At 41.8% G+C, this 24,787-nt stretch overlaps 1 protein-coding gene across 1 annotated transcript in view; it reads left to right on the top strand.

Moving 5' to 3' along the window:
* The window catches only part of ankhd1 (ankyrin repeat and KH domain containing 1), a 29,231-nt gene extending 6,192 nt beyond the window's left edge, over positions 1 to 23,039 (top strand). Inside the window, 38 exon segments of the mRNA XM_030145566.1 lie at positions 2,179 to 2,335; positions 2,534 to 2,681; positions 2,861 to 3,008; positions 3,108 to 3,341; positions 3,454 to 3,548; positions 5,160 to 5,315; positions 5,524 to 5,605; positions 5,808 to 5,999; positions 6,131 to 6,240; positions 6,393 to 6,480; positions 6,576 to 6,703; positions 6,795 to 6,938; positions 7,097 to 7,199; positions 7,306 to 7,568; positions 7,713 to 7,997; positions 8,098 to 8,521; positions 8,623 to 8,762; positions 8,865 to 8,976; positions 10,157 to 10,302; positions 10,389 to 10,531; positions 12,549 to 12,762; positions 12,847 to 13,022; positions 13,224 to 13,386; positions 13,480 to 13,575; positions 13,652 to 13,768; positions 13,854 to 14,022; positions 14,743 to 14,942; positions 15,026 to 15,387; positions 16,135 to 16,287; positions 16,889 to 17,038; positions 18,170 to 18,809; positions 18,811 to 19,722; positions 20,490 to 20,679; positions 20,873 to 20,998; positions 21,149 to 21,400; positions 21,871 to 22,055; positions 22,149 to 22,316; positions 22,980 to 23,039. Of these exon segments, the coding sequence (XP_030001426.1) occupies positions 2,179 to 2,335; positions 2,534 to 2,681; positions 2,861 to 3,008; positions 3,108 to 3,341; positions 3,454 to 3,548; positions 5,160 to 5,315; positions 5,524 to 5,605; positions 5,808 to 5,999; positions 6,131 to 6,240; positions 6,393 to 6,480; positions 6,576 to 6,703; positions 6,795 to 6,938; positions 7,097 to 7,199; positions 7,306 to 7,568; positions 7,713 to 7,997; positions 8,098 to 8,521; positions 8,623 to 8,762; positions 8,865 to 8,976; positions 10,157 to 10,302; positions 10,389 to 10,531; positions 12,549 to 12,762; positions 12,847 to 13,022; positions 13,224 to 13,386; positions 13,480 to 13,575; positions 13,652 to 13,768; positions 13,854 to 14,022; positions 14,743 to 14,942; positions 15,026 to 15,387; positions 16,135 to 16,287; positions 16,889 to 17,038; positions 18,170 to 18,809; positions 18,811 to 19,722; positions 20,490 to 20,679; positions 20,873 to 20,998; positions 21,149 to 21,400; positions 21,871 to 22,055; positions 22,149 to 22,316; positions 22,980 to 23,039 (7,631 nt within the window).
* The last annotated feature ends 1,748 nt before the right edge of the window (positions 23,040 to 24,787 follow it).

The following is a 24,787-nucleotide window of genomic DNA, read 5'->3' as shown; positions in this document are numbered from 1 at the left end:
TTAATACAAATACTGTTTTTTGTCTTTTTAAATACAACTGTTTCAAGATCTGTTCCACTGAACTTTAGTTGAACTCTCTGAGCGACTAGATATAGCTCTGTGAGTAGCAAGCACATGATCTGGTTGTAAATATCCATTAGTTGACCAGTTTATTTATGCACTGAAGCAGTTTAGAAGCATTTTTTATTTTATGTGATAATATTTAACTGTATTAAATCCATGGAACAAACCAGGGCTTAAAATATAAATTCTTGTCTCCCAATAATGCTCAACTAATTAAAACCCCTGAAAGTTGTTAGAATAGTGTCATTGCAGCAAAAATACAACATCTGACCCAAAATTTAACACTCTTACAGTTAATGATTTCCCTCTGAAATGGAAATAATTTGCTGTATGATGTTTTATTTATAAGTAACAGCAAACTCTTATTAGAAAATAATAATGGCAGCAATTTTCATTCATTTTGTTTTTTGTTTTTTTTTTGATGGATGCTGGTAGTTGTGGCCTAAATTAGAAAAAAATATATAAATATTACCAGTCTTTGGAGCAGTAAGGTCATGTCTGGTGTGAAGGCACAAATCAAAACAATCACCTGAATTAGTGGTCCATCTTGCTGTATAGTGCATGTACATGTTTAATCCCTGTTCTGACTAATTTGGAATGAATGCTACTGTTACGTAGGGTGTAATCTGTCATATGCACTTTCTCTGACAAGTTAAACTTCAGTCCAGCTAAAACAAGAAGATCCTGTTGTATGTAAATATGAAGGAGTTTTGGGGAGAGCTGTGTCAGAGCAGATGCTTATGGGTAAACACTGTACCGTTTTCAGCCTGTAATTGAGCACTGGCAAGCTAGCAAAATTTAATTTAAAGATTTCCATATTGACATTTGATAATGTTAACATAAGATATAAGTCAACAAGGCATAATGTTGAATAGTTTACACTTTCACATTGGCCATAAATGTACACAAACAACTTGGATAAAACTGTTGATTTTTACAGGTGGATCAGTAGATGTGTGTGACTAGCCAGTTACTGGTTTCAGTTAAAAGTCTGCAAAAGTGCTGAGTCACAGTCTTGACCTGTGAAAACGGTGATGCACCAAAGCTTACAAATAAACTCCTTCAGAACGATGAGGAATGCCCTTTGGAAAACACCTGCTTTGCTTGTTTACATCTAAAGCATTTACAGTGTGCCAGATCCTGTGTGTTGTGGGTTAGTGAACTTCTCAGAGATAAACATGATGGAGTAAAACATTAACGATCAACTTCCTCAACCTCTTGTTTCCTTTGCCTTGGGGACCATTGCGAAATCCTCGTCTGAGAGCCATGCTAAGTTTAGCTGAAATCGCAGGCCTGGTGGTGAAAACACAGGAGGACCACAAGAGCTGGAGCTCACTTCTTTAGGCTAATGGATGGGTTGAGGCTGAGGCAGAAAAGTTCAAAGCAAACACTTTTTTCCTCTGCCTTGGCTCTTCTTGCATTAGTTTCTTGCATGCTTTTAAAACACAGTACCACGCTAACACTTGGGTCTGGTTGGGAAGTGATCCTTGTTGTCTGATCTTTCAATGTAGGTCATTAGCAAAAGCCTTTTTTTCCCCCTCACTCATTCTTCCCTTTTGTTTCCTCTTTGCTTTATTTTTCTCATTTTATGACAAACACATTTTTTTTTCAGTTGGAATTTTCTTTTTTCCCTCTGCTCTTCCCTCTGTCTCCAGTTTTCATTCACATTCTCTGCCTCCTACCCATCTATAATTCACACAGGATGGGACCTTTCCTCTTTGACCATTAACAATATAATCTTAAACACTTGCTATAGTCTCCACAGCTGACATTAGTATCTCTGCACTGTATCCACTCATTAATTACCAATGTTGCTGTACGTTTCCATTTTAGCACAAATTATTTTGTACCTTAATAATGATCACTGGAAAAATAAAGTCATAGGAATCATAGATGGTGTTTTGAAAGTAGTGTGAAAAGATTTTTGCACCATATTAACCAATGCTTGTGTGTGTTTTCTTTGTCTGTGTGTTTTGTGTGTGTGTGGTTTATGCTGCTACTAACCTTGGATTGGATTGGCTGGACTGGATTTGCTTCTTCCTCTGGCCTGGTGTGGTTATGCTCCCCTGTGGTTTGCCTTGCCCTATGCACCTCTGCCCTTTTGGTGTTTGGCAGGCATCGGTAAACTGTCCACTGCCGATGGTAAAGCTTTTGCAGACCCTGAGGTGCTACGGCGACTGACATCGTCTGTGAGTTGCGCCCTAGATGAGGCTGCAGCAGCCCTGACCCGTATGAGAGCGGAAAATACACTCAACGCCGGCCAAGCCGACAAGTATGTATCTCGCCCATACTGACTTCCACAGACTGATAATTTGTATCCTACAAGCAGATATAATCCCTATTAACTGTCACAACTTGTCTTTAATCTGACCTGCATGTTTGCTCCTCCTAAAGTGATTGTGTAATTGTGAGGCGTATGTGTATTCGCCTGTCACAGTGGCAGTAATTGTAGCAGTCTGGTTATTTTCAGCCGTAGTTTAGCAGAGGCGTGCTCAGATGGGGATGTCAACGCTGTGCGAAAATTGTTGGATGAAGGACGGAGCGTCAACGAACACACAGAAGAAGGGGAGAGCTTATTGTGTCTTGCTTGCTCGGCTGGCTACTATGAACTTGCACAGGTATGTTGAGACAAGGTTAGGTCGTGTAATCTGTGTTGTCATCATTAATTATAATTTTTGTTGTTTACTTTGTGCACTTCCAAAGGAAAAGATATTTCATCACCATCCCTGTTTGATTATTGTAGACAGATGGCTTTACATATCCAGTCATTTTGTATTCCATTATTCCATCCATTCAGGTATTGTTAGCCATGCACGCTAATGTGGAGGACCGGGGGATCAAGGGGGACATAACGCCTCTAATGGCTGCTGCCAGTGGCGGTTATGTGGACATTGTCAAACTACTTCTGGTTCATGGGGCAGACGTCAATGCGCAGTCCTCTACAGGTACAACCGCACTCAATTTTCCTTTTTAAGAAAATGTATTACAGCTGACATGTCTTTCACTCTGATTTTTGTATTGTCTACTTGTCTTCGTCCCTCCAGGCAATACAGCTCTAACGTACGCATGTGCTGGTGGCTTTGTGGATGTGGTGAAGGTGCTACTCAAAGAGGGTGCTAACATTGAGGACCACAATGAGAACGGACACACCCCTCTCATGGAGGCAGCTAGCGCTGGCCATGTGGAGGTCGCCAGAGTACTCTTGGAATATGGCGCCGGCATCAACACACACTCCAACGAGTTTAAAGAAAGTGCTCTCACGCTCGCCTGCTACAAAGGTCAGAGCTCCTATATATTCTGTCTCCCTCACTGATCATGATATTGAGATTATTACTCCTCTTCATCAGTGTTGTTATCAGTGACAGAAAGTGTGATTTTGTGTCTGTGCAGGTCACTTGGATATGGTGCGTTTTCTGTTGGAGGCGGGAGCAGATCAGGAACATAAGACAGATGAGATGCACACGGCGCTGATGGAGGCCTGCATGGTGAGCATCTGACCCAACTCATAACCACATTACAGCTATATTCTTAGTCTTTGAACAATGTCTTGAATTCTTTGTTTGAGGCAAAGGTTTAGTTTTTCTTGTGTTAATTTTAGTCACCAGCACGTTTGTTAAAATATGTGCTGCTCATATTAAATGGGGAGCTTGTTTACAGTGATAACAGGCTTATGAAGAAAAGATGGTAAATAGGGCTTAACAGTCAGAATAATTATAATCGTTATGACGATCAAAAGGTAATGTGAGCTCTAAAGATGCCGAAAATATTCATTTTTCATTTAATTTTCATGGGAAAAATTTATTTTTTTTCCCATAATGTATAGCACATTGGTTATTATAGTGAGATAGACAAAGGCAAGGTGATGCAGGAGAGAGACAGCTTTTTATGTCTCAACAATGAAGACCTTAATGTAGATCATCTGGACCATAATGCTGGAAGGTCTTGGAGCATCTGACTGTCTGTTGGTCTGTGTGTGTATCTGCATGGTTCTGAAAACTTGAAATGTTTTTAACTGGCCACTTTGGTACATACAGTTGAGGAGTAGCCCCATCTTGACATTACATTTTTTTTTTCTTGAAAATTCCCTTTTTTAAAGTCAGGAGGGACTGATTTAATTCATGTTGCTAAGCAGTTGCCAGGGGCAGGGACAGGAAGCAGCCTTGCACGTCAGGAGACAATGGGCGTGATACATGATACCACGCTGCATGACGGGAAATTAAGTTAAAAGCAGGAATGATGCATTTACTAACTTCAGTTCATATTGGTATTAATATATTAATTGTCATTTCAATTTTAAAAAGAAGGGACTAGCAAAAACGGGAAGTTGATAGGACCAATATTTTGGGAGATATTAGTAATTTTGGAATACAATAGCCTTACAATCACATTGCTATGGCCAAGACGGTTGACAGGAAGCACAGTACCATGTTGCATGATGGGAAATGAAGTTAAAAACAGGAAGGGGAGCAACACATTCACTAACTTAAGTCCCTAGGTATCGGTACTAATATATTAATTGTCATTTAAATTTTAAAGAATGATTTACCAAACAATTTTTCTGTCAGTACTTACAAAATATAGACTAACATCTTTTCCCAAAGTCAGTTCTCCTCAGCATAAAACCTACCACATCTAGAACCTGTGGTTCCCTACAGGTCAATGCACTAGTCTTACAAATTACTGAAGAAATCACTAACTTAATAAATAATGACTTTAAAAATTGTCTGTTATGATGACGAAGAGTGATACTGTATTCCTAGGTTGGTCAATTGATTGGACAGCCTTGATTGATAAATACTATCATGAATGTAGTCAAACAGCAATTTATTAATACTACTTATCTCTATTTCTAAGCTAATGGTTGTACTTTGTTGCTGCTGCAGAGGAGCAGAAGAAAGGCACTGAAGAACCTGCAATGGAGCATAAACAGTTGCTCAGAAAATGACCCAAATCCTTTTTAAAAAAATCAGCAGACAGGCTATTATCATAGATATAAGCTACCAAGACAGCCATTTTACTTTGGTTACCTCAAGGTTGTCAACCCCATGGCTTGTAGGTGCTTATCTCTACATTCTTTGTGTGTCTCGCTGTCCCAGGACGGCCATGTGGAGGTGGCACGGCTGCTGTTGGACAGCGGTGCACAGGTCAACATGCCAGCTGATTCCTTTGAGTCGCCCCTTACCCTCGCAGCCTGTGGTGGACATGTGGAGCTGGCAGCCTTGCTCATAGAGAGGGGAGCGAACTTGGAGGAGGTATGTAAAGACTCTTGAATTGTATAACACACTGGTGAACTAACTGTAGCTGCAAAATTGACAAAACCTGAAGTAATGTGGCATTATTATTTTTTTGTTTTTAAAAAAGACATAAAGAAACTGTGAATGCACTCTGCTGACAATTCGGCATCAGACTTCGGTTACCGTGCTGTGAGTCTTTTCTTCTGATGCATCTGTTTATTTCTAGGTTAATGATGAGGGATACACGCCCCTGATGGAAGCAGCTAGAGAAGGCCATGAAGAGATGGTAGCACTGCTGCTGGCTCAAGGTAAGCAAGCTTTGATTACAGATATAGGAACTGGAAACTTAAATGTTACATGTTGTTTCACACCCTCGGCTTCATGTTTTGTTATGCTTACAAAATGTGTGATCTTATTTTTAATCCGTACATATGGAAAACTTTTATTGCCACTCTCTTATGTCACTCATTTCAAGTGTAAAGTAATAAGTAATGCTGGTCTTCTGTTTAGGTGCTAATATCAACGCCCAAACTGAAGAGACCCAGGAAACAGCTTTAACTCTAGCGTGCTGTGGAGGTTTCTTGGAAGTAGCCGACTTCCTCATCAAGGCGGGGGCTGACATAGAATTGGGCTGCTCTACTCCTCTCATGGAAGCTGCACAGGAAGGGCACCTGGAGCTGGTCAAATACTTACTGGCTGCAGGTAAGCAGGTGGAGAGAGGACAAGCTGAAATCAAGGAGAACTGAAGCATAAAGAGTATGATATGCTGCATTTATTAGAAGGAATTGATGCTACCGTGACACCAATTCTAAAAGCATGGTTTTGTCTTACAGGGGCAAATGTTCATGCTACCACAGCCACCGGTGACACGGCGTTGACATATGCGTGTGAGAACGGACACACGGATGTTGCGGATGTGCTGCTGCAGGCTGGAGCTAACTTGGTACACACTACACTAAATGTTTTTTTGCTCCACTGACCTCTTTGCAGTTGCCTCTTTTTGCATCATACACTTAAGTAACACCTGAAGTTCATCTGTTTCCATTTGAACTGAGCAAAGCTTTAACTAACAAATATTTATCTTTTTCTAACCAGGAGCATGAGTCTGAAGGGGGTCGGACTCCCTTGATGAAGGCAGCAAGGGCAGGACATCTCTGCACAGTACAGTTCCTTATCAGCAAAGGTAATAAATGAACGTGTTGGTGTTTTTATAACTGGAACATGTTGGACTTCCTTAAATAATACACAGACATTTTTAACATTTGTTGTAATGTCTAGGTGCTAATGTGAACAGAGCGACTGCTAATAACGATCACACAGTGGTGTCTCTGGCCTGCGCTGGGGGTCATCTGGCTGTGGTGGAGCTGCTGCTGGCACATGGGGCGGATCCTACACACAGACTCAAAGTAATGCATATCCACAGAACACAGATCAGAACTGTGCCTTGTGTCCACATTTGTTTGATAATTGCATAACTAACCTTGTATCTCTGTCTAGGATGGCTCGACCATGTTGATAGAAGCTGCTAAGGGTGGCCACACTAATGTGGTGTCCTACCTGTTGGACTATCCCAATAACATCCTGTCTGTCCCAGCCCCTGATCTCTCCCAGCTTACACCCCCCTCGCAAGATGCCTCTCAGGTAAATAAACCAGTAATATCTGATTAATTCAGCTTCAGACATTTTAAAATGAGGAGCTTAAGGTTTTAATTGATATTTTGCTACTAAAATTAGTTTTTAGTGAAAGACTAAATATTGTTTTTGATAAGTTAAAACTAACATACTGTGTCCTGTCTCAGGTTCCTCGTGTCCCATTCCAAGCTCTCGCCATGGTGGTGCCCCCTCAGGAGCCCGACCGAGCCCCATCAAACATCGCCACGCCCCCACCTGTCTCTAGCAAGGGTAATGAGTGATGCAGTCCTTTACATCTGAAATGGATAGGTTTTAATGTGATTTTCTTTTAACTCCAACCTAATCCTCAACTTCTACCACTTTTATTCATATTCAGCAGTGTCCAAGCAGAGACAAGCAGCCCTTCAGCCCGGTGTCCCCAGCTCAGTTGGCCGGGGGCCTGAAGCAGAGCCTCTGCCGCCCTTCCACTTGTGCCAGCCTCTCGAGTGCATTGTAGAGGAGACGGAGGGAAAGCTCAATGAGCTGGGACAGAGGATCAGCGCCATTGAAAAAGCTCAACTTCAGTCGCTTGAGCTCATTCAGGGGGAGCCACTCACCAAAGACAAGATTGAAGAGCTGAAGAAGAGCCGAGAGGAGCAGGTAATCCATCATTTTCTACAATGTCACCAAACATTTAATCTCCTTTTAGTATTTCAAGACTGACAGATATTACTTTACAAACAAGTGTACACAAGTGTTATTTGCAAGAATAGCACTGCTTGAATGTGGCTGTTGCCCATTTAGGTTCAGAAGAAGAAGAAAATCTTGAAGGAGCTGCAGAAGGTGGAGCGCCAGCTGCAGTTGAAAACACAGCAACAGTTCACCAAAGAGTACATGGAGGCGAAGGGCTTGAAGGAGGAGCAGGAGCCTGGGCAAAGCCAAGGCCCAGGTCCGGGGCCTGGAAGCACGGCTGTTCCAGTGCTCCTACCCACCACACCAGGTGCCCAAGTTCACACCAGCTCCGACACAGACGAAGAGGCAAATAAAGAAGGGGAGCAAGAAGAGCAGCCTGGGGAGGAAGGGGAAGAGGTGAAAATGTTTTTTTTCTCTAAGCTTTTTATTGTCTACTCTAAATCATAACTTTGTTTATTACCACCAGAAATGCAATCTTTATTCTTTACATTTCCAGGAAGAGGAAGAAGATGATGAAGAGGAGGGCTCGGAGGAAGAGGCAGATGGAGAAGAGGATGATTACGCCAAGCTTCCTCAGGTGGGCACAATCCTCTACCGGGACGGGCCTCAGCCTCCGCAGCAGCCTCCTCTTCCCCCTTCACCGCAAGCCCAGCCTCAGCCTCCTCCTCCGCCTCTTCAGGCTGCCTTTGTTCCCATCCAACCCCTGCCAGATTACAACCCTGCAGACTACCCGGGAAGTACAAGCCCAGAACTACAGAGGGTACTGGTGGGGCAGCAAATGCTGGGCCAGCAGCAGCAGGGCCAGGGTCAGCAGCTGGCTGGGTTAGGCCCAGGAATGATACCTCAGCAGGCCCCAGATGGACTCATGGTAGCTACACCTGCACAGACGCTCACAGACACGCTGGATGACATCATGGCAGGTAGGTGCATTTCATTTTGGCCATTACATGTGATTATTGAGTGATTTAGTTTTTTTAATTGAATATTTTTTATAAACTATTTACATCTTTCTCAATTGCAGCTGTGAGCAGCCGCGTTCCCATGCTGAACACTACAACCTCACCCACACCTCTGTCCCAGCCGCCCACACAGACGCCTGCAAACATCGCCTCACCGCCCTCTGTCCTACCCCTCTACCCCTCCGTTGACATCGATGCACATGTGAGACATTTTTCCAATTTTACACAACAGAGATCTTAAATTAGAAAATACACTGGAGTACCCTTTCTGTGCCTTGTTGAGAGATGTTATTGTCCTCTGCAGACGGAGAGTAACCATGACACTGCGCTGACGCTGGCTTGTGCAGGAGGACATGAGGAGCTGGTGTCTGTCCTTATTGCACGGGGAGCCAACATTGAGCACCGGGATAAGAAAGGTATGAAATAATGAGATGGCCTTGGGGTTGTGGCATCAAGATTTTCCATGAAAAAAATGACAGCTTATGTATTGAGGATAAACGCTTCATCAGTTGCAGAGAGAAAAGTGGTAGATTTATGCATGTGATTGTTCCAGATTTTCCGACCTGACAGTGTGACCCATTTGAATCATGCAGATCTGTCCCTCAGATCAGATTGAAAAATCTGAAATTCTGGGAAAATCCAGAACAATCACATGCCTGGATGCAAAGTTACATGCATTAAATAAAAAATGGCTGTGAATGAACACAACACACGCTAACTTCAGTTTGCATGAACAACCCTCAAGTCTACTCGGCTTCTGCCTTTGTAACAGATGATCCTATCCATTTATTAAGGTGTGTGCTATAGTTGATAAACAGCTGATCATTTAGAGTTTGTGTTGAAGCTGGTGAAACTAAATTAAATGACAAACTGTTTATCATTTACACCTGTAGCACAGATTATAACCTACATGATTTGCCATCTATAGATACCTCATGTCAGTAAAATAGTGGTAACTCTTCCACCACCCAGGGAAAAAAATGTGGTATTCCATCAGCCACTTTCCAGACCGAATGACATTATGACCAAATGATTAAACACACATACCGACCTAGTTCATTCCAAGCTGCGTTCAGTTATGTGTGTAAGTAGAAAATGTCAGACTGAATAAATTTGTCTTTAAGTAGTGCAGTGACACATTGCTGATTGGTGCTATTCTATCATTCTACTTTACTTACCAGAATGCCTTTTATTAAAACTGTGGTGCTTGATGTTTTTTTAAGCATTATTGAATAAGAATCCATTATTACCTTTCAACATACTCTAATTCAAGTTGTTTGAGAAGACACAAGACTTCTGCGTGTAATCTTTACCTCTGTTTTGAGCTGTAGGAAATTACCCTGTTTATAGCCAATCATAGATGTTTTCAGACAGCAGTAGGGTGGGCAAATACATGATTAACAGTTGTTGGTCGGAATCTGTCAGTCATGATGTGACTGCCATGTCTTGATTTTTCTCCTGAGTTTAATTAAAATATATCACTAAAATTAATCTGCAAGTCAATATTGGCTTGAAATTGTTTTGATACACTATTGCTCATCCTTAAGCAATAAAATTACTTGCCATTAACTCTCACTTTCCCTCTGTTCTCCACAGGTTTTACCCCTCTGATCCTGGCTGCCACTGCTGGCCATGTGGGAGTGGTAGAAGTGCTCCTGGACAAAGGGGGTGACATCGAGGCTCAGTCAGAGAGAACCAAAGACACACCACTCTCGCTGGCCTGCTCCGGGGGACGTCAGGAGGTAAACATATTCAATAACAGATGACCCCGTTCAAAGAAATGTCTTCATTTTAACTATGATTTGTAACTGTCACTTGTGATATTTAGGTTGTTGAGTTGCTGCTGCTAAGGGGAGCCAATAAGGAACACCGCAACGTTTCTGACTACACGCCTCTTAGCCTGGCTGCATCTGGGGGTTACGTCAACATCATTAAAATACTCCTCAATGCTGGTGCTGAGATCAATTCCAGGTGAGGAAAAATAAAATCATTAAATTCTTGAGCCACTTCTTTTATTCTTGTCAGGTTTCATCTTGGGATATGGTCCTACTGAGTAATTTGTGACCTTTGTTTGGTTCCTAAAAGAGGACAAGATAGTGTTGAACCAGTATCGGCCCATTCAGTTTCATCTTTTTAAAATTTGCTTTTGGGTTTAAACTTGCAAGGAATTTGCCTCTGAAGCATTAACCATTCTAAATTGTACTACTTGCATAAATATTCCCAAGGAATGCATGTAGGGTTTTCCATTAATTATCTATGGCATCCCTCTGTAGTCTTATACCTAACCACAAATGGAGTGGTAAGAGATGACTTGATCAGAGCACAATGGTCCATTTGGTCCATTGACACACCATATGATAGAACAAATTAACATGAGACTTCCTGACATACCCATTCAGATTGTTCAAAGAGTTTTTACATACCATAAAGTAAAACATCTCTAATGTGTTGTGAGTTTTTGCTTTGGTAGAGCCTCTCACATTTGCAGCATGGCAATAGGTGAATGCAATCAGAGCTAGTTTCAAGTCTGTTATCATAATTCTACAGCAGCAGCAAAATACATTACACAAACTCCCATAGGTTAAAGTGGACTAACCAACACACTTATCTCATGAATTCAGTAGAACTACACAATGAACAGACTTAAGTTATCTGGTAGACTCGGTTTGATTGGAAATTGGTTCGATTGGGGTTGCAACCTTCAGCTGGTCGGAATTTGCTTTCACACTGTACTTTGCAGCAGCACATCCGCATCAAGAATGAAAACAAGACAAACAAACAAAAAATGTTGCTCATCTATTGTTTAATGCAGGGCAACTTCCATTTCCACCACATGAAAACAAAAAATGGAACTGTTTTGTTGTCCACTCCCTGTATTTGATTTAGTTGAAGCAGACCAAGACCTCATTTTTAGGTGGATAAGAGTTTGCTTCTTTGATTCACATTAGAGATCAGATGCACTTTTACACCTTCCCAAGTGGACCAGACAATCTAAGGAAATAAACTCTGGTGCATTTATAGTGTAGCAAACACCTTTAATGTGAATGAGCCCTTAAACATGCGAGCTTAGAAATAGTAATTAGGGTTGTGATTCTTCCGGATAAATCTGGAAATCTGGCTTCTCTGACCTGAAAATGAGGCTCTGGTGAATCATGCAAATCTGCTTTTTTTGGGGAGTGGGGCCTCTCCCTCTTTTTCTCTCTCTCGACATGCATGTGAGCGTGCAGCACAGGGAAGCTCCACCCCTCAGTGAGAGACAGCGGACAGAGAAATGGCTTTAGACTCAACACATACAATACTGTGACACGCTATTACAAGGAAATACGTACGATAGATAACTGGCATTTTTTCACCACTGTATTCTTTTACATTGCTCTCTGCAGAACAGGAATTTATTTATTTTTAAAAAATAAATAAAAAGGGCCCTTTTTTTCAACGAGGCAAAAAGGGCAGGGGCTCAAGCCCCCTTTGGGCCCTATGTGTGCATGTGCCTGTTTATACAACTGTATACAAGTAGTCAAGGAAAAAGAAAGTGTTATATTGTTCAGTACAGAAAGTGTTATTTTATTCAGTACAGTGATATAATTTGTTCCTACTGTGAAATTAAATTTTTTTCTGAGAAGCAAAATAAAAATTTAATTTGAGGAGAAAAAAAAACAGTTCTCTTCATGCACAGAACACGTACTGAAACCGTGGCCCAAAAACCACTGTACGAATCGTACTGTGGGCTACCTGTACTGTTGCACCCCCAGTAGATGCACCATAGATTTTCCTACTTTTTTGTCCTTTGCCAATCACATCTATGGTTAATGTTACCAATAACCCATGATGCAAATGCAAACTAGAAGTGAAAGTCATTTCTATGAAATTAAACAAAAATGTCATGGCTGTGCACAAATCTTCTTTGCACCATCAAACAGATATTAACAGTTTGCCTTCTTTTCTTATGAGACTCTGAGCACAATGTTGTTTTTTACCTTTTCAACAGGACTGGCAGTAAGCTGGGAATCTCTCCTCTGATGCTGGCAGCTATGAATGGTCATGTACCAGCAGTGAAGCTGTTGTTAGACATGGGCTCGGATATCAACGCCCAGATTGAGACCAACCGAAACACAGCTTTGACTCTGGCCTGCTTCCAGGGGCGGGCTGAGGTCGTCAGTCTGCTGCTAGATCGCAAGGCCAACGTGGAGCATCGGGCTAAGGTGAGAAATCTGGATTGCAATACTGTGGCTATGCCCTTGAAGCTGTTGCTTGTTTCTTCTAACTTATCCCTCCCTTCCCTACAGACTGGTCTTACTCCTCTCATGGAAGCAGCCTCTGGAGGTTATGCTGAAGTCGGACGAGTGCTGCTGGATAAAGGTGCTGATGTCAACGCTCCCCCTGTTCCCTCATCTAGAGACACTGCCCTCACTATTGCTGCCGACAAGGGCCACTACAAGTTTTGTGAACTGCTTATCAACCGGTAAGCTTTAAGTCTCAGATTTACTTTGCTGAGAACCTTATATTTTTCATTTTTGTTGAACTTTTATGGTTGAAGATGACTGCCTTTTTTGCAAATCCTTCAATGCTGGTAAGGCACAGTATTTTGGCCATAAATTTAAACTGCCACTGCATTCCTCTTACCATTTAAACCGATTAACTAACATCATTTCTGTCTCTGCAGGGGTGCCCATATCGACGTACGCAACAAGAAAGGGAACACGCCTCTCTGGCTGGCAGCAAACGGTGGACATTTTGATGTGGTCCAGCTCTTGGTTCATGCCAGTGCTGATGTTGATGCAGCTGACAACCGCAAGATAACTCCACTCATGGCTGCATTTCGCAAGGTGCAAAGTCAAACCATTAAGCTTATTATTTTTGTGTTAGTAATTAGAGACTTACTGTGAACACTAACACTTTTTTTCCCCAATATATTTTAGGGTCATGTGAAAGTGGTGCAGTACCTTGTGAAGGAAGTCAACCAATTTCCATCAGACATTGAGTGCATGAGATATATTGCTACCATCGCTGATAAAGTAAGTATTGATGTAATTTTAAATTTTTGCTCTGCCAAATAAGTGGCATAACTAACTCTGTTTCTGGTTGTTGCAGGAGCTGTTGAAGAAGTGCCACCAGTGCATGGAGACCATCGTCAAAGCCAAAGACCAGCAGGCAGCAGAAGCCAACAAAAATGCTAGCATCCTCCTCAAGGAGCTAGACCTGGAGAAGGTAATGTCTGGTCAAAGCTGTCTGAACAAATTGTATCCATACAGACAAACCTATTTCTTACATGGCTTTGTCTTGTTTGTTACAGTCACGAGAGGAGAGCAAGAAGCAAGCCTTGGCTGCCAAGCGTGAGAAGCGCAAAGAGAAACGCAAGAAGAAGAAGGAGGAGCAAAAGAGGAAGCAGGAGGAAGAGGAGGGGCAGAAAACTAAGGAGGAGTCCTCTGAGATGCTGGAGCAGAAGGAGGATTCAGCCGATGGTAGACCTTTTAATGGCTTTTGGGCTAAGATTAGACTCCAAGACTCTTTTCTTTTCAAAATGAAGTTATAATTTCGTAACTCACTGCATTAAAATATCTAAAAATAGCTTGGTCTGGGTCATACATTTTGCCTACTTACATTACATTAATTGTTTCAAAGTTCTGATTAAAGAGGCATTCATAATTCATTCATTGTGGGTATTTCATTGAAAAAGATGACATGATGTGAATACATGTCACTAAACACAATAAAAACTTGTCTGTAAACATGATTTCTGAATGAAATCTTGTGCATTCTAATTTACCAGCCAACCATCTTGACATTGCCTTTGGGCACTAGTTAGTTCTTCAGCCCTGCAAACAAAAGTGTTGTTATGGAACAATGCTAGTGTCACCCATTTTTTTTATTTCAAATGTACTTCAGGTGAGGCAGAATAGGTCTTAAATGAAGATAAAGCAAATATGACTGTTGTTTTTATTGATAAATTGTTATATTGTTTCACATGCAAACTAACAGCATGATATCTGCATGATTTATAGCACATGGGCCAACCTGCTGTCTAAATAACTGGCACTGACCATTGAAAACCTATAAAACTCCGTCATGTACAGTTTATCTTCTTGGTTTTGACTGAGAGACGCCTTGGTGGCAGAGATGACGTTGCATTAGAGAATTCTGCAATTTTTTCTTATCTTAGTTTTTCACTTTATTCTCCTCAGAAACAGAGGTTCCTATTGAGCCTCCGAGTGCCACCACCACCACCACCATCGGTATATCTGCCACCTCCACCACTTTCACTACAGCTTTTGGTAAGAAGCGAGCGAGTGTGGCCACGACCCCGAGCACCAATCGCAAGAACAAAAAGAACAAGACCAAGGAGTCTTCGCCTAATGAACCAATCATATTACAAGATCCACAGGTGAGTTCATCTCTTCAGTAATAAAAAAATAAACATTTGTACAGAAACTCATTCTAAAATTACTCTTTGCTATTTACCCTAAGGTTGCACTAGCACAGCACAAGGCTGACAAGAACAAGATCCACGGTGAGCCACGGGGTGGGGGAGGGGGCGTGACGGGTGGCAACAGCGACTCAGACCCCTTGGATAGCACCGACTGTGCCAGTGAGAGCAGCAGCAGCGGAGGCAAGAGTCAGGAGCTCAACTACCTCCCTGACCTCACTTCCTCCGCCTCCTCCTCTTCCTCCTCTTCTTCCTCCTCTTCCTCTTCAGCCCCCTCCTCTTCAGGAGTTGCCCAGTCCCAGGCCCTCCTGCCCGGTCCAGAGAAGAGGCACTGTCCTCAACCAATGACTGACGGCAAGATGGACAGCAAGGTCACAGTCTCCATCTCAAAACCAACTCAAAAGTGAGTCCATGTTTAGCAGTGCACATTCATCGTCTGACATGCAACCTGAGTTTGAAATTCATGCTTTTCCTCATGTATATTATCATGTCCTTTAACTGTCCAAACTTCTTGCAGTATGATGCTATATTATGTTTTTGTTATTGTGAACATCATAGACCAGTGGTTCCCAACCTTTTTTGGCTCGTGACCCCATTTTATCACAAATTTCTGGTGACCCCAGACATTATAAATGGAAACTTTTTTTTTTTTTTTGCTAAAAGTAATTTGTTTTTGATCATGTAATAGTTTGCTATACTATGTTGCAAATAAACGTTAATTTTAGTTGACATTTAGTCTATATGATGTATATTATGGACGGAGGCAGAAAAGCCAGGTTGATATTACTGCACAAAGTGAGAATTTTATTTTCCTTGGTCAGGATATGTACAGTCAGTCCAGCTTGTATTTACAAGGCTGCAAATTAATACTGAACAAACAATAACTCAGACTATAAATTATGAAAGAGCTGCAGCATCTTAAACCTACCACAATGGACATTTGAAAGATAAACAGTACCACAGTGCTTCAGTTTCAGCTTCGGAGTTTCTCATGTCTTTTATGTATTGTGATTGTTTCTCTCAACTCACCATATATTTTTTATCAGTAAGTTTTTATTTTTATCAATTACTAGAAATTTCAGGCAACCCCACGTGGGGTCCTGACCCCAAGGTTGAAAAACAGACTTTAATTTGGTATATTCCTTCACAGAGCTCCAGACACAAATGACTCCACCTCCAGCTCCCTGCCCTCACCATTCAAAACCATGGCTCTTCCCATCACCTCACCCAACAGTAAGCTAAGTCTCACAAGTCCTAAAAGAGGCCAGAAGAGAGAAGAAGGCTGGAAGGAAGTGGTCAGAAGGTCAGTTTAGTGGTTTATTTTGGTATTTCTGTCTTTAATTGCAGCTTTTTCCAGGGTTTTGATTAAATATTGTTTCCAGGTGTATATTTATTTATCAAAGAAACCTTGAGTATATGCCTTTTGGATACACTTATGTGTTTTTCATACAGAGCATGCAAATTTAAATTAACCTTCTAAAGCTACTGTAGAAAGAAGAAAAAATAACCTTAAAATACCTACCCAGTTCTGGCCCCTCTATCCCAAGCATGAGCTCTATGTGAAAATAAACAATGTGGCTGTATTAATGTCGCTATGGGAAAGATGAACTAAATATCAATATTATGCTAATTTGACTTGTCACAGACATGACTGATGGAGTCTGGACAATGGTTCTTTGAAGAAACCTGTGATTTGTTATTATGGAATTTTTTGCCATATGACTCCAAAAAGATGTTTGAATTTTAAGAAGTGCAGTTATTGCGAAGATTTATGCAAATGCAGTTTCACATTAATTACACCAAAGAAAACAAAGTATGTGTGTTATTAAATTAAGAGACACCAGTAATTTTAAAGGCCTGCATCAAGACAAACAAATAATGAAGTTTTGCCTCTTCTTTTGAAGATCAAAGAAGCTTTCTGTACCAGCTTCTGTGGTGTCTCGGATCATGGGCCGAGGAGGGTGCAACATCACAGCCATCCAGGACGTGACAGGGGCTCACATTGATGTGGACAAACAGAAGGACAAGAACGGGGAAAGGATGATCACCATAAGGTAAAAACTGTGCCCTCTGGTGGGTTCACAGTGCACATGCATTTCAGACGGTTTAAAGACACTTCTGCCTTTTAATAATCTGGGGATTCCAGAATTAAGGAAAAAAATGCTACCTCCTTTGAATCTCATTGTGAATACATTACTAATTTTGGTTAACACATTTGATGTCAACAGCCTAAATGCGCTGTAGGAAGAAAATACTGTCACTAGTGAGAGTAGATCACAGTTGTATCCACAGTTATGCCTGTGGATTGACAGGCCACGTTGTAAAACTGGGCATTTTAATTAATAGCAGATGCTCTATTAAAAAGTCACTAAATAAGGAAAATATGAACTACATTGTCAGAAGTCTTAATCAGTATTTTTTTTCTTGGCCACAAATTAACAAATGGGACACTCACTGTGCCTGTAGTGGCAAAAGAAGAAAAAAAAAATTTGTGCAAAAATAAGAAGTGGAGACCGACAAACCAAAAAAGAAAGGGTAGAAAAGTTCACTGAGCAACGTAGTGAAATAGTTAACCACTATGGGTCTATGTGACTGGTACCTTAAGTCTGCTGGATTAGTTTTCATTACTTTTCGGCAAGTTCCTGTTGTAGAAATGGCTTACCTGTTGCCATTTATATCTTGCACAAAATCTGGATTTCTTAAAGTGCGTGTTTATGTATAGAATAGAATTGAATAGAATGTACTTTTTCTTGTACATAACTGTGTAATGACAGTAAATTGGGGAACTTGTTTTTATATCATCAAACTGACATATATCTCACTAAGAAAATTTGTCAATGTGTGATGATGGTGAGTTTCTAAACTGGAGAAAATAATTAGTTGGTGAAGATAGTACATGGATGACGCAGATGGATGTGTACATGCAGATTCAGATGAGCTCTGTCTTAATCTGTTAATCAGTTTTGCACAAATATATCACAGGGTTTAGATCCTAATTACTCCCCAAGACAATAAAGACATGAATGTTACTTGGGTCAGCTCCCTTCCAGTTCCACTCAGGGCTGAGTAGATGTGGTGCTTGCATCCTTGTCTAGCATAATTTATGATAAAAAAAGGTGTACTTTTGCTATTTCTACTACAGAAAGACAAACCTAGAGTGAATGATGTGTGTTTTGTTGTTGCAGAGGAGGCACAGAGTCCACCAGGTATGCAGTCCAGCTCATCAATGCTCTAATCCAAGATCCAGCCAAAGAGCTTGAGGATCTGATCCCACGGAATCACATCAGAGCTCCGGGCTCTAAAACGACGTCAACTTCCTTCCCAAACACCACAGGGGCCACCAGTGGTTCAACTACTGGGCCAAAGGCTCTGAGCTCATTGGTCACCTCCACAGGGGTCTCGTTCCAGTCCTCGTCATCCTCGTCATCATCCTCCTCTCAGGCTGGTGGAAAGATTGGGAAGGGGCTGTCATCAAGTGTCAGGCAGCCTTTCCCTGTGTCTCTACCTTTAGCTTACGCCCACCCTCAGCTCGCTCTACTGGCTGCACAAACCATGCACCAGATCAGACACCCTCGCCTCCCCATGGCCCAGTTCGGTGGTACATTCTCGCCTGCTGCCAGCACCTGGGGCCCCTTCCCTGTGCGTCCTGTGAGTCCCGGCAGTGCTAACAGCTCCCCCAAACACAACGGAGGAACTGGCACTCCTGGAGGTCAGGCCAGACCCAACTCAGCCCACAGCGAGCACAACAACACAGCCAGCTCAGGAGCACCCGTGACAACAACCACCACCACTACCACCAGTGCTCCAAACACATCTACAGCTGCAGTCTACCTCATACCCTACCCCTACCCCATACAACCCCCAGCAGAGCTCCAACTCCTCTTCCTCTGTCAGAAAACAGCTCTTTGGTCCGGACCCCAAACCTGTTGGCGTCAACTCTGTGTCCGTTGCTGCTACCGCTAGTAGTGGCAGCAATGCAGTACGAGGCACAGGTTCTCCTGCACATCACAGTTCCACTACAACTACTGCTAATGCCCCTCAGCAGCCAGTTGGACCTATCTCACAGCCCCCCATTCAGTCAACTAAAACTGAACCCAGTGCTGTTGCCCCTCCTGGAAAAGACAAGCCCTCTCTGCCTGTAGAGAGTCAGCCTGTTTCTGTCAGTGAGAGCATCAGCTCTGTCGGTTTCGCCTCCCCTGCCATGGCTTTACCTCCCAAGCCAGAGCCTCGACAGCAGTTACCCCCTACTTCCTCCTCTGTACCGTCCACAGAGGCTCCACCGCCCCACCTCAACCCACAGCCCAGCTCCCACCTCCCCTCAGCACCTCCTCCTGTCCTCTCACACAATGTTGCACATCCCAACAACACTGTACCCCATTTTTCTGCCCCCGCACCCAGAGTCTCTCATCGTATGCAGCCACCAGGGCCTTACTATTCCCTTCCTGAGCAGCAGCAGCAGCAGACACAGCAGCAGCAACAGCAACAGCCACAGTCTGTGTTTGTGCCCTTCACTGCTCAACAGGAACCCCCCAAACAAACTCAAAACCCGACGTCCCAGCCCACAAGTTTGCCACCACAGGCCCAAGCTCCAGGCTCACTGCAGGTCTCCGCTAACCTCGGGATGATGAACGGTTCCCAGATGCACCATGTGGCCAGCGCAGGGAAGCCTCAGCAGATGGCACCAAACTTTCCTGCAGGCCTCTTCAATTTCAGCAGCATCTTCGATAACAACAACCAGGTGAGTTCAAGCACTCTGTACTTACCGCAGTCGTGATGATGGAGTTTGTATTGTTAACTGCCACAAAAATAATGACAATTAATGATATGTCTGTTTCTGGCACTAGTATAGAATAAGAACTACCATAGTTTGTTATACATGCTTTAGCTAATGAAACAGTTGTAGGCTTTAAAAGAAAAATGTACAGGTCAGATTTAACACAAATATACAAAAAAATAATTGATGACAGGCACAAACATAAGTGAAGCACCTAGATATGAAGGGAGTGTAATGATACTGCCAGTAAAAAATCAACCATTAGAAAATGATTCAGATAAAGTAATGAAATATGACCTTTGTAGTTGTTTCATGAGTTGCTTTTATTCAGATGATTGTAAATGATTGTCACGATTAGGTAAAATAATCCCTCTTTACTGTAAACTGTCAATTACTAGAATTCATAAACATGAGGCTGACATGCTACAGTCTCTTTTGTTTTGCACTTGGTCAAAATCCTCAGAAGGCAGAAATCTGTTTGGAAATGCCCACCCTCTTGCAGCTCACTACTAAGTGTATTCTGCAATGCAGTTTCATGCTGCTATGCAAAAGTGCAGCCAAAATATCATGGCGTCTGACTGCTATTGGTTAATATGAAACTTTTACCTGAACAGTGATTATAATAACATTTAACTGCATCATGAAATGGCAATAATGCACAAGTCATTTACTACCAATAAAAAGTAATATGCACTTCAGTTTGGTTGCAATAAATTGTGGTTATGTTACAGGTGGGAAACAATCAGGTGTGGGGTGCCTGCCATCTGCCTGCTCGCTCACCTCCAGAGCAGTCGTACTCGGCCCCACCGGCCTACATGAGCATGGGCCAGATGGAGAATATGATCCCACCACCTCCCCCAGACAGCTCCAAAGCACCTGGCTACCGCTCTGCCTCCCAGAGGATGGTCAACAGTCCCATCGGTACGAGTGTTAATTGTGTCGTACATAATCATATTTTAAATAATATGTTTAGACCCTTTGGCATAGCATTTCAGCATTTCAAGCTTGTATCACTGTGTATTTTGTCTTACTAGAACATTAACATTTTGTTGCACAGTTTGCTTTCACGTTTGATGTTGAATGAATTTTTTTCTTTTCCTGTTCACCCTCATAGCTTTGACCAGCTACGCCACCAGTATCTCTGGCAGTCCTGTTTATCTGCATGGACATACAGGAGTTGGTACCCCCTCATTCAGCAGACAGCACTTTTCCCCTCACCCATGGAGTGCATCCACGTCAGGTAATAGCTACATTCATCTTGTTTTTGCTGCAAGCTTTTATCTTTTATTTGGTTTGTTTCTCCTTAACATTTTGTAGGAATGGTTGGTATTGTCTAGTTTACTCTTACTGTTCCTTTTATTAAGCAATTTGTGGTGTCTTTTTCCACTAGGTGAGTCTCCTGTACCTCCTCCCTCCACGGTGTCGTCCTCTGCCCTTTCCACATCCGCTGTGGCCCCTCCTCCCCAGCCTAAACCAGGCAGCACCTCGCAGCAGGACCGGAAGGTACCGCAACCCATCGGCACAGAGCGGTTGGCCCGGATCAGGCAGACGGGCTCAGTCAACCCTCCTCTCCTCACCACCAGCTACACGGCATCTGTTGGACAGGGAGGCATTTGGTCGTTTGGTGTTGGAAGTGCTTCAGGTGAGAGCAAAATTTGTATTCTACGCTGTCCATTCGTACCATCATAAATGGTATATAAATATGAATTAAACTGTTTATCTTCCTGCCACTGTATAAAAGTGAAACCGACACACTGTTATGGGGCTGCCATGCTGGTTCTGTAATGTAATGTATTTTGGAGTCTGCACAGTAGTGGCACCTGCTGTCTGGCTTTGTTTCCTCCTGTGCATCTGGTGGAAGCTTGACAGCTATTGATCATTACAGGTGTCAACCACTTGTTACTATTATCAAATAATTCAATAAAAAGAAGCCGATCAAAGAAGACATCATCACAAATGAGCCTGATGAGGGAAGCTCTCATTTTGTTAATCTTTACATAATATTTCTACCTCTAATAAAAGTAAATACAGGTGCAGTATAATGTGTGTTTTAAACAACCAATGCAACATACTGCGATGGATAAGTCTAACTTCCCATGTGTCTTTGCACAGAGGCCATGTCTGGTTGGTCCCAGCCCCTGATGAGCAGCCACATGATGCACCCTCAGCTCCAGGCAGAGCAGTCTGCCTTTTCTCAGCACCAGCCCATGGAGCAGGATGATACAGGCATCGCAAACCCTGCTAACAACTACCACCAGCCTCAGCATATGCCCAACAGTTACATAGACTTCCCAAAGGTAACTTAAAGCTCCAGCTTTGTAGCCGACTCTGCAGTGATCCTTCTATACACACACATCTTTTTAACGCGTTTCCTGTTATTGTCTGTGCAGGGAATGCCTATGTCGATGTATGGAGGAACCATGCTGCCCCCTCATCCTCCCATGGCAGAGGGGCCCGGGGGACCGATGTACAATGGTTTGCACGCTGGTGACCCTGCATGGAGCCCCATTATCAAAGTGGTCCCAAACAATGCAGATAACTCTGACCCACAACAACAGGTAACGGCCCCTTTTAGTACATCATTGCCTTTATAATAATGCCTAGTTTAAGAGCATCTTACACGATTTATTTTTTTTTAATGAACTCGTATAACATACAAACATTTGAAATTGGTTTAAGTAGCAAAACAAAAAAAATCACTATGGGGGGGGGGACTGTTTTTAGCACTTCTCTTTAAAGGTTTTTCCACACAATGAAGCATCAATAAGGGAGTTGTCTCTTTGACCTGCTGCAGTAAACTTGGTGCAAACAGGGTTGTAACCCTCTCAGAATTTTCTTAATGAACTCTCAGTTGGCTAGTGTTTCATCTGGGTATTGCTGCTTTGGATGTTTTCTCTTCAGCACAGCTCAGTATTTTCTTTAAGGGAAAACTCACCTGAGTTTACAGCATAATTCAGTACAGCTAAAGCAACTCCTGTAACAATTCATTGTACACAAGTCACAGATATTATACTCCATTCTTTTTCATCTGTTTTTCGACATCAGATTTCCACAATGAAAAAAACATTTTTGTTCTAGCCATACTGCCTGTCAGCCGAGGAAGAGAAGGCTCTGAACAATAAGGCTATGATATGTTATAGCTGACTAATAATGGATAAATTATTAACTGCAATCATTCATTCACACCCCATCTTGTTTTTTTTTTCTTCTTTCCTCTCTAGGTGTGGCCTGGTACCTGGGCACCTCATGTGGGCAATGTGCACCTGAACCACGTTAACTAGACAGCGTCCACAGCAATCAAACACACACCGCATGACCCACAACACAAACAAAAAATACCAACTGACGAATATGACCGATTAAGACAAAGAAAAAAAGAAAAGTACTACATGTTAACTTTAGTAGCGACCTGAGAGTGCAGAGCAGAGGTTGAAGAATTGGAAGTTCTCTTGACGCCATTCTTTGATGTGCCTATCTCAAACGAGGAAAGAGGGAGTTGGGCGAAAGCTGTTATCAGTGTCCCGATGATGCAAACAAACATGCGCGATCAACTGTTAAACAGGATCCATTCTCTGCGTAGTTTAGCGATTTTGACTTAAACCCACATACACCGTTCTTGGGCTGCAGGGGGCTCAACATGAAGTAGCTATTTAAACTTGGCCCAGAACTAGATGATGATTACCTAAAGAGAAAGAGAAATCAAAACCTTTTAGAGTGGTAAATACATGTATAATTGTTTACATACTAAAAAGGGTTAAAATGAGAGTAAATTTCATGTCGTATAGTGGCTCTACTTTATGTAGCCTGTATTAATGTGAAATATTTACCTTAATATTCAAATAAAAGATTGAAAAGTATTTGTCTTTGTCTGTTTTGATTAAATACTAAACACCTGCTTCTTCAAGAGACTTTATGTGTATGTTAAATTGAGCTATCCTTTTCACTGCTGAGGACCAGACAACTGTCAAGATTGAGCACAATGAAACTTGTACAATACTGCCCCCTAGTGGTAAGAAGGATGCATTTATTCAAACAGAGGCTCAAGCATATACTTTTTTTTTAATCTGTAATATATAATTTAACTCTACGATGTTATCTGTATCTTTGTCTACAGCAAGAAATTCCTGGCAGGCAAAAGCAAAATGTGGTCCACACCTTGGATATGATAGAGTTCTTTGGCTTGACCACACCTTTATATCTCACATTCTCATCAGTTTAAGTTTTACAATACACTATAACCAAAGCTTATTTAGCTGATGTTTTTATTGAAAATATTACAGTGCATTGGGAGCAGTGAACATTAAACATTGATATTTGAAAAAGAAATATGAGCGCAACAATTCTTTTTGTTTCTTTAGAGCTGCCTTTCCCAAATTTAAGGTCAGGACCCAGGTTGGGCTGCAGATGAGAAAAAAAAGCATAATTTTTTGTTATTTTGACACTTTATTCAACTCCACTAACAGTGTCAGGAAAGGAAACATAAAAAAAGCATATAAATTTTATGCTATTTTGATGTTTTATTTTCCTGATACCAGCCATGAAGTGTTGTCTCAGTATATTTATTCAAGTGAACCATCGAATGAATCTGATGGCTATTATATACCATTTCATACACTGACATTTTATTGGGATTTTTTTTAAATGGTTGTCACCTTTTACATGGAAAAAAAAGGTCATACAATAGGATACAGTACTTCATTACTCGTATAACTAAAAGCACAAAAGTATATGGAATTATTTCCACCATGACAACAACATTGAAATGCATTTGTTAGTGAAAAAACAATGACTAATATTCTGAGTAATATTCTATAGAAGTACACAGACAAAAAAAAACTACTTTTGCTGCACTTTAACTGAACTAAGATATTCAGATTCAGCATTTTTACTCGTAATGGAGTATTTATATCCTGTGATTTATCTTTTTACTTAAGTAACTGCACCTCTTATGCTGTCTGGACACTCCCATCCATGATTCAGCGTCTCATCTCTGAAGACCTTTATTATGAAATTAGAGGTTAAAGTGTAA

This window comes from Sphaeramia orbicularis, chromosome 10 (assembly GCF_902148855.1).
Source record: "Sphaeramia orbicularis chromosome 10, fSphaOr1.1, whole genome shotgun sequence".
Lineage (NCBI taxonomy): Eukaryota > Metazoa > Chordata > Actinopteri > Kurtiformes > Apogonidae > Sphaeramia > Sphaeramia orbicularis.
Note: the sequence above shows the minus strand (reverse complement) of the source record. Positions and strands in the feature narration are given on the sequence as shown.